Below are 13,215 nucleotides of genomic sequence, written 5' to 3' on the forward strand. Positions count from 1 at the left end.
TGAGAAGAGGTTCCAGGTACCCAGGCCGACAGCCTAGTGTAGGATATGTTGGGGCCAAAGTAGTGGGAAGGGGTGGTGGGGTTTGTGGGGATAGTGGTACATATTGTATATATAGGGTTAGATGGTGGTGCAATTTCCTTTTCTCCCCATTTACCTTTTTTGTGAACAATGTGCAATGCTCTTTTCGAACTGTTAAAGGCAGAAATACGCAACAAAGCGTCTAGTCGGCCGTAAAACCACACGAAGAATAAGCGTCAACTGTTTTGATTGACTAAACGAAATATCAACCGGATGTTACATCAGAGGTTGTGAATTGAGAGGGATTTTGGTGTGAAATTCAGGGTGCACGGTTCAACCTCCAAATACGTTTCGACTGTTTTTGTTCGCCTTTACATTAGAATCAAATTCACAGGGAAGTCAAATACAATGCATAAAACACAGAAATGTCAAACAGGGTACTTCTATTAAGCATTTAGAGGCGTTTTGCTTTCTATAAACTAGCTATGAACGTGTTCCATTGTTTGCTACCCAGGCAATTGCTAACTAGCTAGCAAGCGTAGAGCTTTTGATTAGCTGAAAAAACACAAATAAAGCGGCATCACGTTTTTGACCAGTCAAGTGACTAGCGCAAAATGCCGGAGATAAAACTCAAGCACGTAGTGTCTTGCAGCACCGAAGACAATGTAAGTTGTCCAACTACTATCTAGACGAATTAGCTAATACAGTATTCGTTAGCCCGATTGCTAGTTTCCAAACGTGTTAGTTAGCTAAGTTTTCTTGCTGTCTGATTGAGAGATGTCGACTGTCTAGCCCTCTACTGTATATAAGTACAGTCTGCACATGGCTTTTTTTTCAGCCCACAAGAACATAATCATTGTGACAGTACTGAACAGTATTTGCATGCACCATTCGTAGTAGCTAGCTAGCTAGCTAGCTATAGTACACTTCCCAGTCATTTCTTGTTGTCAAAAATGTATTTTATTGAATGTAAACAGTAACTCCCATTTCCAGTGATAACAACACCAGATGGTAATTGCAGATCATGGGGTCCTAGCTATTCTTGTTGTTTCCTTGCAGACTCACAAGGCTGACAACCTGCTGAGCTCAGACACATACAGAAAATGGAAAGCAGCAAGGCCAGGGGAGAAACAAACCTCAGTCATTATACAGGTAATAGGCTACTTCTCCTCTGCTCTGTGTTTTCATGGGATTGTGTAACAATTCACTGACTCCAATTCATACAGCAAATTTGTGGGTGTTAAATTCTCGATTTTGAGGTCAAAAGTTGTGAGTGTTATATCTTAGTGTTGATTCTAGTGGGGTTAACACCAGTGGGATTTGCATGCGTGTCGTTACTCGACTGAGTTAATTTCTGTTAATTCTCTGAATGAAAAATACTTTGGAGTGGCCCATCATATTTCCCAGCATGCTTTGTTGCGGGTTGATTTTTGGAATATTTTGGTTTAATATATACTGTATGTTTCTGCATGCACTTTAATTAATTGATCTAAGACGAATAATGTGTATTTTCCTAAAACATTCGAATCTGTAAGTGGTTGGACTTATTGCACCCGTACTGAGATGGTTGTTCCAGTTTGGATGTTTTAGGTAGTCTTGTTTGATGAGGTCTTCACCATAGCAGTTATTCTGAATGCAGATTGTAGATAATCAATTGTTGAATATCTTCCCTACTAGGGGTGTAAGTAAACGTTAACATTTTTAAACGAGATTGGGATTTTCAACCTTAAGAAAAACTCCCTAACTGAATAACTATCACTAACAGGTCCCGATCGTCATCATCATAAAGGGAAAATAAAAGTTGAATAAATACCTAGCGCAACAAAAATCAAATCAAATTTTATTAGTTGCATGCGCCGAATACAACAGGTAGACCTTACAGTGAAATGCTTACTTGTGAGCCACTAACCAATGCTGTAATGTTAGTAGGAGGGAAAAAAGCAGAGCAGCAGCTCAAATGTGAGTGACAAGGGGAGGGGGGAGAGAGATAGCGACCAAGTCAACTTGTGCTGGTAGACTACTTATTGCTAGTTATTTATCATCTCATCTGATTACATCAGGGCTCTTCAACCCCAGTTGGAGAGTTACCCTCCTGTAGGTTTTCGCTCCAACCCCAGTTGTATCTAACCTGATTTGGTTTATCAACCAGATAATTATTATAATCAGGTGCTCTAGATTATAGTTGGAGTGAAAACCTACAGGACAGTAGCTCTCCAGGAACAGTTTTGGAGAGCCCTGGATTACATAGTACCTGTATTGACTGCATCAAACCAAGTGAAGCTAGTTAAGCCAGTTAGCTAGCTAATGTTAGCTAGGCTAATTGAAACTATATAACTTTAACTATACACTTTCTCCCCTTCTCAATCTTACAATAACAACTCCATTCAGATTATTAAGTAGCAGCCTACCTGTTGGCTCTTGGTGTTGTAGCCTGTCCTTCTCATTTAACTTCTTGTTCTGTCATTTTAATTCCATCTTCCATAGATAAAAAAAAAAGGAACCATTAACAAGGCAAGTCAGTTAAGAACAAATTCTAATTTACAATGACAGCCTACACCGGCCAAACCCGGACGACGCTGGGCCAATTGTGCGCTGCCCTATGGGCCTCACAATCACGTCCGGGTTGTGATACAGCATGGATTCAAACCAGGGTGTCTGTAGAGACGCCTCAAGCACTGAGATGCAGTGCCTTAGACCGCTGCGCCACTCGGGAGCCCAGTGGTTAATAACTTGTCACATGGAGGTTCTAGCTCTGACTTTAGCCTAGTGCCGGTTTGATGACTGATTGGACGACAAAAACAAGCTACCCGCGCCACGTGAAAAGCAAGAGCAGCAGTAACGATACAACGTTCTCTCCACAGGAAGCTCAATGTAGACCATCTACATTGTGAATTAACTTGGAATTGGAGGAATGTTTCTTATAGTTTTAATGGAAACCGATAAAAAATGTCTGTTAACTGGCAAGAGAACTTTTCCAGTTGTCACTCCCTCCCTACTCCCTAAGGCTTGATTCCAACAGGAATGACAAATTAGCCTATTGTGACTTGCAGGTCTTATACGGCCAGGTTTTTCAGACCACAATTTTGGGGGGAAAACTAGGCCATAACTAAATGCCTTATGAAATCTATAATGTATGGTCATAAAGGGTTTATAAAAAAGAAATGGAAGGGAGCTAAGCACACAAGAAATCCTATAGGAAAACCTGGTTCAGTTTGCTTTCCACCAGACACAGGGAGATGAATTCACTTTTCAGCAGGACAATAACCTAAAACACAAGGCCAAATCTATACTGGAGTTGCTTACCAAGAAGACAGTGAATGTTCCTGAGTGACTGAGTTACAGTTTGGACTTAAATCTACTTGCAAATCTATGGCAAGACCTGAAAAATAGTTGTCTAGCAATGATCAACAACCAATATATATTTTTTTGCACAATCCAGGTGTGGAAAGCTCTTAGACTTTTAGATTTTCAATACATTTGCAAACATTTCTAAAAACATGTTTTCACTTTGTCATTATGGGGTATTGTGTGTAGATGGATGTGAAAATACATCTATGTAATCCATTTTGAATTCAGGCTGTATCACAATAAAATGTGGAATAAGTCGAGGGGTATGAATACTTTTCTGAAGGCACTGTATGTATTGTAACACTGCATTGCCCTGTTTGTTTTTCCTAGTTTGTACTAAATAAACCATGCTCTTTCCTCCATCGTTTCAGTTTGAGAAAGAAGAGCAGGTGTACAGCATAGACATTGGAAATGAAGGGTCTGCTTTTATCGAGGTGCTGGCGGGACACTCAACCTCTGTCAAAGACCAGGACTATGAGGTATGCCACCCCCTTACTGTATATTGTAGTACCTGTATACCTCGCTGATATCTACCACACTGAATGCACTGAGTGAAGGTACTAGTCTCTGCCTCTTATTATGGACAATGCATAGTTGTGGCTTTACTACCATTAGGTATAGTGTGCTGCTTAATTCCTAAGAGAACTTCTCACTCTCTCTCCCAGGTTTTGCTGGTCACGTCCTCCTTCATGTCCCCCACGGATAGCCGTAACGGCACCAACACCAACCGCGTGCGCTTCTTTAGCCCTAACCAGCTGGTGAAGGCTCACGCCCAGGAGAAGTGGGACCGCGTGAAGATTGTGTGTAGCCAGCCGTACAACAAGGTGAGCTGCACAGCACTAAGAGAGAACATTAGTGGACAGGGAGCATTGTGTGTGTATGTGATGCCACCTAAATCAATGTAAACCAGGGTCGTTTTAAAATAAGGGCTGTGTTTTGTGTAGGTTTACTCTGGCGTGACGTTTTTATAACCATGTAAATCTCTCTGGGACTTTTTTCAATATATTCCGCTCTATTTACTCTCTAATTTGAAAGTTGAAATTATGTGAAACTACCAATCCCTGCAAGCTCCTACACGTCATCTCTAGCGGACACCTTTGCTAACAGTTATTGTTTTAATTTGAAACTTGCACAAGACAGTTCACAGAATTGACAATTTTATGAGAAATGTAACCAATTGATTCATTGCTACATTTAGCTAACATTAGATAGTTAATCCAGAGATTCTTACCTTTGCCTCAATTCGTCAGTCTCGTCCAGATCATCATGGCATTTGTAGTTCTTTATGTTAGCCACATTAGCAGCTAATTAGCGTTTCATTTTTAGTGGGTGAAATACCGTCAAATATATTGATAAGTCACCTTGTCCTAGAGAGATTTACACAGTTATCAAAACGTCAAGCCAAGGTAAGTCTACACAAAACACTAATTTGATGTGTTTCTAAAATGAATGTTGGAAAAACGATTGGAACTATTTCCCGGTTTGACCGCTAGGTTTTAAGGGTATTATGACTCATTCTGTGGTACTCAATTAAGAGAATCTGCTAACTCACACATAACCCCCCCCCCCATCAAAGCACCTGTCACTCAAAGCCACCAGCGTATGTCAGACACAAGAAAATATTTCTCCTTTCCTTAAAAACCTTGGCCTTAACACGTATAAAAAAAACCTAGGCCTACCGAGAGTAGGCTATAAGATTAATTTTTTTATTTTACCTTTATTTAACTAGTCAAGCCAGTTAAGTACAAATTCTTATTTTCAATGACAGCCTAGGAACAGTGGGTTAACTGCCTTGTTCAGGGGCAGAATGACAGGTTTTTACCTTGTCAGCTCAGGAATTCGATCTTGCAACCTTTCGGTTACAAGTCCAACGCTCTAACCACTAGGCCACCTGCCTAGTGAATGAAGGGAAGTATGAAAGGGACAGCTATGCTATAATATGAAGATTACATTGACAATCCTTAAAATAGAAACAAATAAACACAACAGCCTATTTATCAACAACGCTGATTATCGAGGGGGAGAGAGTTGGAAAGATTTCTCAAATATTGCGAGGAACTATTGTAATTTGAATGGATGTAACAAAATAAAAAATATATAAAAAAATACTTTGTTGACTTCCTACTGTGGGAGGTGAAGAAAAAATTACTGAGAAGCCCAGCTGGGCACTTTCCTACCTTTTGACATTTACAAGAAGCAGGACATGTACGCGATATATGCAAAAGTATGTGAACACCCCTTAAAATTAGAGGATTCGGCTATTTCAGCCACACCCGTTGCTGACAGATGTATGAAATTGAGTACATAGGCATGCAATCTCCATAGACAAACATTGGCAGAAGAACGGCCTTACTGAAGAGCGCAGTGACTTTCAACTTGGCACCACCATAGGATGCCACCTTTCCAACAAAGTCAGTTCGTAAAATGTCTGCCCTGCTAGAGCTGCCCTGGTCAACTGTAAGTGCTGTTATTGTGAAGTGAAAACGTCTAGGAGCAACAACAGCTTAGCCGCGAAGTGGTAGGCCAACACAAGCTCTCAGAACAGGACCACCGAGTGCCGACACACTCACTAGTGAGTTCCAAACTGCCTTTGGAAGCAATGTCAGCACAATAACTGTTCATCAGGAGCTTCATGAAATGGGTTTCCATGGCCGAGCAGGCACACAAGCCTAAAATCACGGCCTAATCGCCCGACCTCACTAATGCTCTTGTGGCTGAATGGAAGCAAGTCCATGCAGCAATGTTCCAACATCTAGTGGAAAGCCTTCTCAGAAGAGTGGAGGCTGTATAGCAGCAAAGGGGGGACCGACTCCATATTAATGCCCATGATTTTGGAATGAGATGTTCAATGAAAAGGTGTCCACATACTTTTAGTCATGTAGTGCATTTCTATCAGTGCTCAGGCGTGCGTGCTCCGTCAACATTAACAGGACAGAGAAACCAGACACATGCTCATTTCTCAGATGGAGTGTGTATATGATGGTATGAAATCAACCAAAACGTATTTCTCACAAGTGTTGCAAGTTGTGATCTCCGCAAACGTTTCTACTCCGAGAATGAGAACGGTAAATTACTGTGATTAGTACATGCATTAACAGAAATTAATGTAATAATGAGAGGCAGGGATTGACGGTAAATTGCTTGTTTTAAAAATGGTAGGCTACCACATGGGTATTCATAAAAGTGCATTGCGGACGACACTGTGTGTATATATAGCCCAGGTTACTATTCTACTTTGGGGGGGTAGGGGGGCAGCAATTTTTTTTGTCTCGCCTAGGGCAGCATATCGGCCAGGAACGGGCCTGATCAGCGTTGATTAGTCTATAAATGAAGGAAAGATTACGTATCAAGTTATACCATGCCAGGTTGGACAGGATTGGCGCATTGTCCATTTGACACATTAGTGCATTATAGGCCTCAGATCCAGAACAACCTTGTCGACCGCTGTTGAATAATTAATGAATAGTCAGACACATGCAACTTTATTTTTTTAAATAACAATTTATTTATTTACTAGCAAGCAATGAAAACGTGCATTGTATAAAAGAAAGTCCACACATCAAAGCTTTTTTACTGAAGTGCCATAGCCTATAGCGCTCTACACCCCCGCGCATCTAGGGATTAGCTGCTCAAACATCAAAGGACAGTTGGAAAGAGGAGATGTAGAACATTTAGTAGACACCGTTAGCAAAATATTTGCTTAGAATCATTAGTGAACACTCCCACTATTAGGTCAAATTTATCTGCATGAAAATGAAGTTAATAAAACATTTTATAAATCCTAAAATGAATGTAGATGACAGTCTTCATCCATAACCGTCAGCTACACAGTTATTCAGTGACTGTCACAGCCCTAGTCTCAGCACAGTTCCTATTGTATACACTTGTGAAAATGATTCAGGTTGGAATGACATGACGACAAATGACATTTTCCACCCTCAGAGCATAGCATACGGAGTGGCCTTCGTGAAGTTCCATTCACCACCAGACAAAAGTGATCCACCAACCACAACACCGGTAAGAGAAGCTCAGCCGCCATCTTTAACCTTCTTCTACATAACCCATTCTCCACTGAGACTAAGACTCAATAGACTCATTCAGTTTATAACTAAACTCAGCAAAAAAATAAACGTCCCCTTTTCAGGACCCTGTCTTTCAAAGATAATTCGTAAAAATCCAACTAACTTAATGGATCTTCATTGTAAAGGGTTTAAACACTGTTTCCCATGCTTGTTCAATGAACCATAAACAATTCATGAACATGCACCTGTGGAACGGTCGTTAAGACAATAACAGCTTACAGACAATAGGCAATTAAGGTCACAGTTATGAAAACTTAGGACACTAAGAGGCCTTTCTACTGACTCTGAAAAACACCAAAAGAAAGATGGCTAGGGTCCCTGCTCATCTGCGTGAACGTGCCTTAGACATGTTGCAAGGAGGCATGAGGACTGCAGATGTGGCCAGGGCAATACATTGCAATGTCTGTACTTTGAGACGCCTAAGACAGCGTTACAGGGAGACCGGACGGACAGCTGATCGTCCTCACAGTGGCAGACCACGTGTAACAACACCTGTACAGGATCGGTACATCCAAACATCACACCTGCAGGACAGGTACAGGATGGCAACAACAACTGCCCGAGTTACACCAGGAACGCACAATCCCTCCATCAGTGCTCAGACTGTCCGCAATAGGCTGAGAGAGGCTGGACTGAGGGCTTGTAGGCCTGTTGTAAGGCAGGTCCTCACCAGACATCAACAACGGGGCACAAACCCACCGTCGCTGGACCAGACAGGACTGGCAAAGAGTGCTCTTCACTGACGAGTCGTGGTTTTGTCTCACCAGAGGTGATGGTCGGATTCACGTTTATCGTTGAAGGAATGAGCGTTACACCGAGGCCTGTACTCTGGAGCTGGAGCGATTTGGAGGTGGAGTTTCCGTCATGGTCTGGGGCACTGTGTCATAGCATCATCGGACTGAGCTTGTTGTCATTGCAGGCAATCTCAACGCTGTGCGTTACAGGGAAGACATCCTCCTCCCTCATGTGGTACCCTTCCTGCAGGCTCATCCTGACATGACCCTCCAGCATGACAATGCCACCAGCCATACTGCTCGCTCTGTACGTGATTTCCTGCAAGACAGGAATGTCAGTGTTCTGCCATGGCCAGCGAAGAGCCCGGATCTCAATCCCGTTGAGCACGTCTGGGACCTGTTCGATTGGAGGGTGAGGGCTAGGGCCATTCCCCCCAGAAATGTCCAGGAGCTTGCAGGTGCCTTAGTGGGGTAACATCTCACAGCATGAACTGGCAAATCTGGTGCAGTCCATGAGGAGGAGATGCACTGCAGTACTTAATGCAGCTGGTGGCCACACCAGATACTGACTGTTACTTTTGATTTTTACCCCCCCCTTTGTTCAGGGACACATTATTCAATTTCTGTTAGTCACATGTCTGTGGAACTTGTTCAGTTAATGTCTGTTGTTGAATCTTGTAATGTTCATACAACTATTTACACATGTTAAGTTTGCTGAAAATAAACACAGTTGACAGTGAGAGGACGTTTCTTTTTTGGCTGAGTTTATATTATAAAGCCCAAATGATTGCAGAGTTCAACTCGAGTTGAATTATATGTTTTCTGACCTTTTAAAGTGCTCTTACATATACACTGCATTTGGAACGTATTCAGACCTCTTGACTTTTTCCACATTTTGTTACAGCCTTATTCTAAAATGTATTAAATAGTTTTTTCCCCCTCATCAATCTATATACGATACCCCATAATGACAAAGCGAAAACAGGTTTTTAGACATTTTAGCAAATGTATAAAAATACAAAAACTGAAATATCACATTTACATAAGTATTCAAACCCTTTACTCAGTACTTTGATGCACCTTTGACAGCTATTACAAACTCGAGTCTTCTTGGGTATGACGCTACAAGTTTGGCACACCTGTATTTGGGGAGTTTCTCCCATTCTTCTCTGCAGATCCTCTCAAGCTCTGTCAGGTTGGATGTGGCGCGTCACTGCACAGCTATTTTCAGGTCTCTCAAGAGATGTTCGATCGGGTTCAAGTCCACCAAACAGTAGATATTTGGGTTACTACATGATACAAAGAAAAAGTCCCTAGCGGACGAAGCCGATATGACTGCTTGGTAGACAAAGGAAAAGGGTGGGGACTGAGAGAGCGGGAAAGACAAAATGGATTCACTACACATCGGGGATAATTGTACTCATGGACATGTTAATACTTTGCACATGAATGTCCGCTCATTCTGAAAGAAATTGCAATGTACATATTTACGCTTGTATGTCTTTGTTGTCTCTCCGTTGAAAACACTTGATTGTCCTGTCGAGTTCATCATAGTTTCTGGTAAACTTTCCCAGAAGTCACAATGTCTTTCATGGTTGTAGGTGGTTAGAATGGATACTTCAGAGTACCATTCCGAAATGTTATGATAGAATAGATGCTTCGGCGGTTGTCGGTATGGTCGTTCTAGGTTACATAATTTCTAGTTGCAGACTAGTAATTTGTGTCATCTATAATTTGCTCCTTCTGTAGTGAATCGATAGTCTCAGAGTTTAACCATTTCTAGCCATGTAGCCAAAACTACAGCTGCATGGTCTCCGTTGCCTATAGAATTGTAGCCATTCCAACGTGGGGACTCTGTCCCGGCGTTCTCTGACATAATGCACAGTTGAAGTCGGAGTTTAGATACACTTAGGTTGGAGTCATTAAAACTTGTTTTCAACCACTCCACAAATGTGTTGTTAACAAACTATAATTTTGGCAAGTTGGTTAGGACATCTACTTTGTGCATGACACAAGTAATTTTTCCCAAAATTGTTTACAGACAGATTATTTCACTTATAATTCACTGTATCACAATTCCAGTGGGTCAGAAGTTTACATACACTAAGTTGACTGTGCCTTTAAACAGCTTGATGAAATCCAGAAAATGTCATGGCTTTAGAAGCTTCGGATAGGCTAATTGACATCATTTGAGTCAATTGGAGGTGTACCTGTGGATGTATTTCAAGGCCTACCTTCAAACTCAGTGCCTCTTTGCTTGACATCATGGGAAAATAAAAATAAATCAGCCAAGACCTCAGGAAACAAATTGTAGACCTCCACAAATCTGGTTCATCCTTGGGAGCAGTTTCCAAACACCTGAAGCTATCACGTTCATCTGTACAAACAATAGTACGCAAGTATAAACATCATGAGACCACGCAGCCGTCATACCGCTCAGGAAGGAGATGCGTTCTGTCTCCTAGAAATGAACGTACTTTCGTGCGAAAAGTGCAAATCAATCCCAGAACAACGAACAAAGGATCTTGTGAAGATGCTGGAGGAAACCGGTACAAAAGTATCTATATCCACAGTAAAACAAGTCCTATATCGACATAACCTGAAAGGCCGCTCAGCAAGGAAGAAGCCACTGCTCCAAAACCGCCATAAAAAAGCCAGACTACGGTTTGCAACTGCACATGGGGACGAAGATCGTACTTTTTGTCATCTGGTCTGATGAAACAAAAAGAGAACTGTTTGGCCATAATGACCATCGTTATCTTTGGAGGAAAAAGGGGAAGGCTTGCAATCCGGAGAACACCATCCCAACCGTGAAGCACAGGGGTGGCAGCATCATGTTGTGGGGGTGCTTTGTTGCAGGAGGGACTGGTGCACTTCACAAAATAGATTGCATGATGAGGGTGGAAAATGATGTGGATATATTGAATCTCAAGACATCAGTAAGGAAGTTAAAGCTTGGTCGCAAATGGGTTTTCCAAATGGACAATGACCCGAATTATTAAGGACAACAAAGTCAAGGTATTAGAGTGGCCATCACAAAGCCCTGACCTCAATCCAATAGAACATTTGTGGGCAGAACTGAAAAGGTGTGTGCGAGCCGGGAGGCCTACAAACCTGACTCAGTTACACCAGCTCTGTCAGGAGGAATGGGCCAAAATTCACCCAACTTATTGTGGGAAGCTTGTGGAAGGCTACCCAAAACGTTTGACCCAAGTTAAACAATTTAAAGGCGATGTATCCAAATGCTAAATGAGTGTATGTAAACTTGTAACCCACTACGAATGTGATGAAAGAAATAAAAGCTGAAATAAATCATTCTCTCTACTATTATTCTGACATTTCACATTCTTAAAATAAAGTGGTGATCCTAACTTTTTACTAGGATTAAATGTCAGGAATTGTGAAAAACTGAGTTGAAATGTATTTGGCTAAGTTGTATGTAAACTTCCGACTTAAACTGTATATTTTGTAGGGAGTGTGTTTTATACTCTGTGGAAAAAGTGGCGATTCTATGACGCCTGATGTAATGTCTGGGCTCACGGGGATGTGGCCACTGACTAGTTAACTTTATAACTAAACAAGTATCTCGTTTAGAAGGCCAACATGACATTACATCTTCTCACACACAGTTTCATATTCAATCATATATTTTACACAACATTCAGGTAGAAAACTAATAACTGAGAAATTAACACTTCCAAAGCTACCGTTATTCTGTGCTACCATCCTTCCTGATGTCACAAAATAAAACATTTTAGACCGGATTGTTATTTAAATACCCGCTGACCATTCCCACTTTCTCAAAAAATGAAATATTGTTTATTCCTCCAATTTTGGGCAATAGGAGTTGAACAACGAGAAGCTATTTGTTACATAGGTTTATTTCCTCTCTCTTTCTGCATGACCAGGGGGGGGGGGGGGGGTTTCTGCCAGGAACTTATGTCCTATCGTAAAGTCATAAAACTTGTGGTGGGAGCGAGAGAGGGGGGAGCCGCGATGTACACCCCCAAAGGGCCTTGTCGTGACAGTGCTTAGGGTTGTTGTCCTGTTGGAAGGTGAATCTTCGCCAAAGTCTGAGGTCCTGAACGCTCTGGAGCAGGTTTTCATCAAGGATCTCTGTACTTTGCTCCGTTCATTTTTCCCTCGATCCTGACTAGCCTCCCAGTCCCTGCCTCTGAAAACCATCCCCACAGCATGATGCTGCCACCACAATGCTTCACTGTAGGGACGGTGCCAGGTTTCCTCCAGATGTGATGCTTGGCATTCAGGCCAAAGAGTTCAATCTTGGTTTCATCAGACGAGAGAATCTTGTTTCTCATGGTCTGTGAGTCCTTTGGGTGTCTCTTTTTTTAAATCGAACTCCAAGCAGGCTGTTGTGCCTTTTACTGAGGAGTGGCTTCCGTCTGGACGCTCTACCATAAAGGCCTGATTGGTGGAGTGCTGCAGAGATGGTTGTCCATCTGGAAGGTTCTCCCATCTCCACAGAGGAAATCTGGAGCTCGGTCAGAGTGAACATCGGGTTCTTGGTCATCTCCCCGACCAAGGCCCTTCTCCCCTGAATGATCAGTTTGGCCCTGCAGCCAGCCCAGGAAAAGTCTTGGTGGTTCCAAACTTCTTTCGTTTAAGAATGGTGGAGGCCACTGTGTTCTTGGGGACCTTTAATGCTGCAGACACAATCCTGACACAATCCTGTCTCGGAGCTCTACGTGCAATTCCTTTGACGTCATGGCTTGGTTTTTGCTCTGACATGCACACACCTATATAGACTAGGTGTGTGCCTTACCAAATCATGTCCAATCAATTGAATTTACCGCAGTTGGACTGCAAGTTGTAGAACAATCTCAAGGATGATCACAATGGAAACAGAATGCACCTTCAATTTCAAGTCTTTAGAAAGGGTCTGAATACTTATGTAAATAGGGTATTTCTGTTTTTTTTATTTTTTTATAAGTTTGCAAAAAATTCCAAAAATCTATTTTTCGCTTTGTCATTTTGAGGTATTGTGTATAGATTGAGGAATACAATTCAAAAAT

The 13,215-nt window shown here is 41.9% G+C and overlaps 1 protein-coding gene across 2 annotated transcripts in view; it reads left to right on the forward strand.

Moving 5' to 3' along the window:
- The first annotated feature begins 317 nt into the window (after positions 1-317).
- The window catches only part of LOC120048350 (DNA repair protein XRCC1-like), a 29,469-nt gene continuing 16,571 nt past the window's right edge, over positions 318-13,215 (forward strand). For both annotated transcript variants that reach the window (XR_005477003.1, XM_038994253.1), the window contains exons 1-5: positions 318-683; positions 1,078-1,170; positions 3,738-3,845; positions 4,032-4,190; positions 7,309-7,383. Coding sequence is in view for 1 of the 2 variants with exons in the window: in XM_038994253.1 (XP_038850181.1) it covers positions 633-683; positions 1,078-1,170; positions 3,738-3,845; positions 4,032-4,190; positions 7,309-7,383 (486 nt within the window). In the remaining variant the exon portion in view is untranslated. The remainder of the gene's footprint in view (positions 684-1,077; positions 1,171-3,737; positions 3,846-4,031; positions 4,191-7,308; positions 7,384-13,215) is intronic.

This window comes from Salvelinus namaycush, chromosome 5 (assembly GCF_016432855.1).
Source record: "Salvelinus namaycush isolate Seneca chromosome 5, SaNama_1.0, whole genome shotgun sequence".
Taxonomy (NCBI): domain Eukaryota; kingdom Metazoa; phylum Chordata; class Actinopteri; order Salmoniformes; family Salmonidae; genus Salvelinus; species Salvelinus namaycush.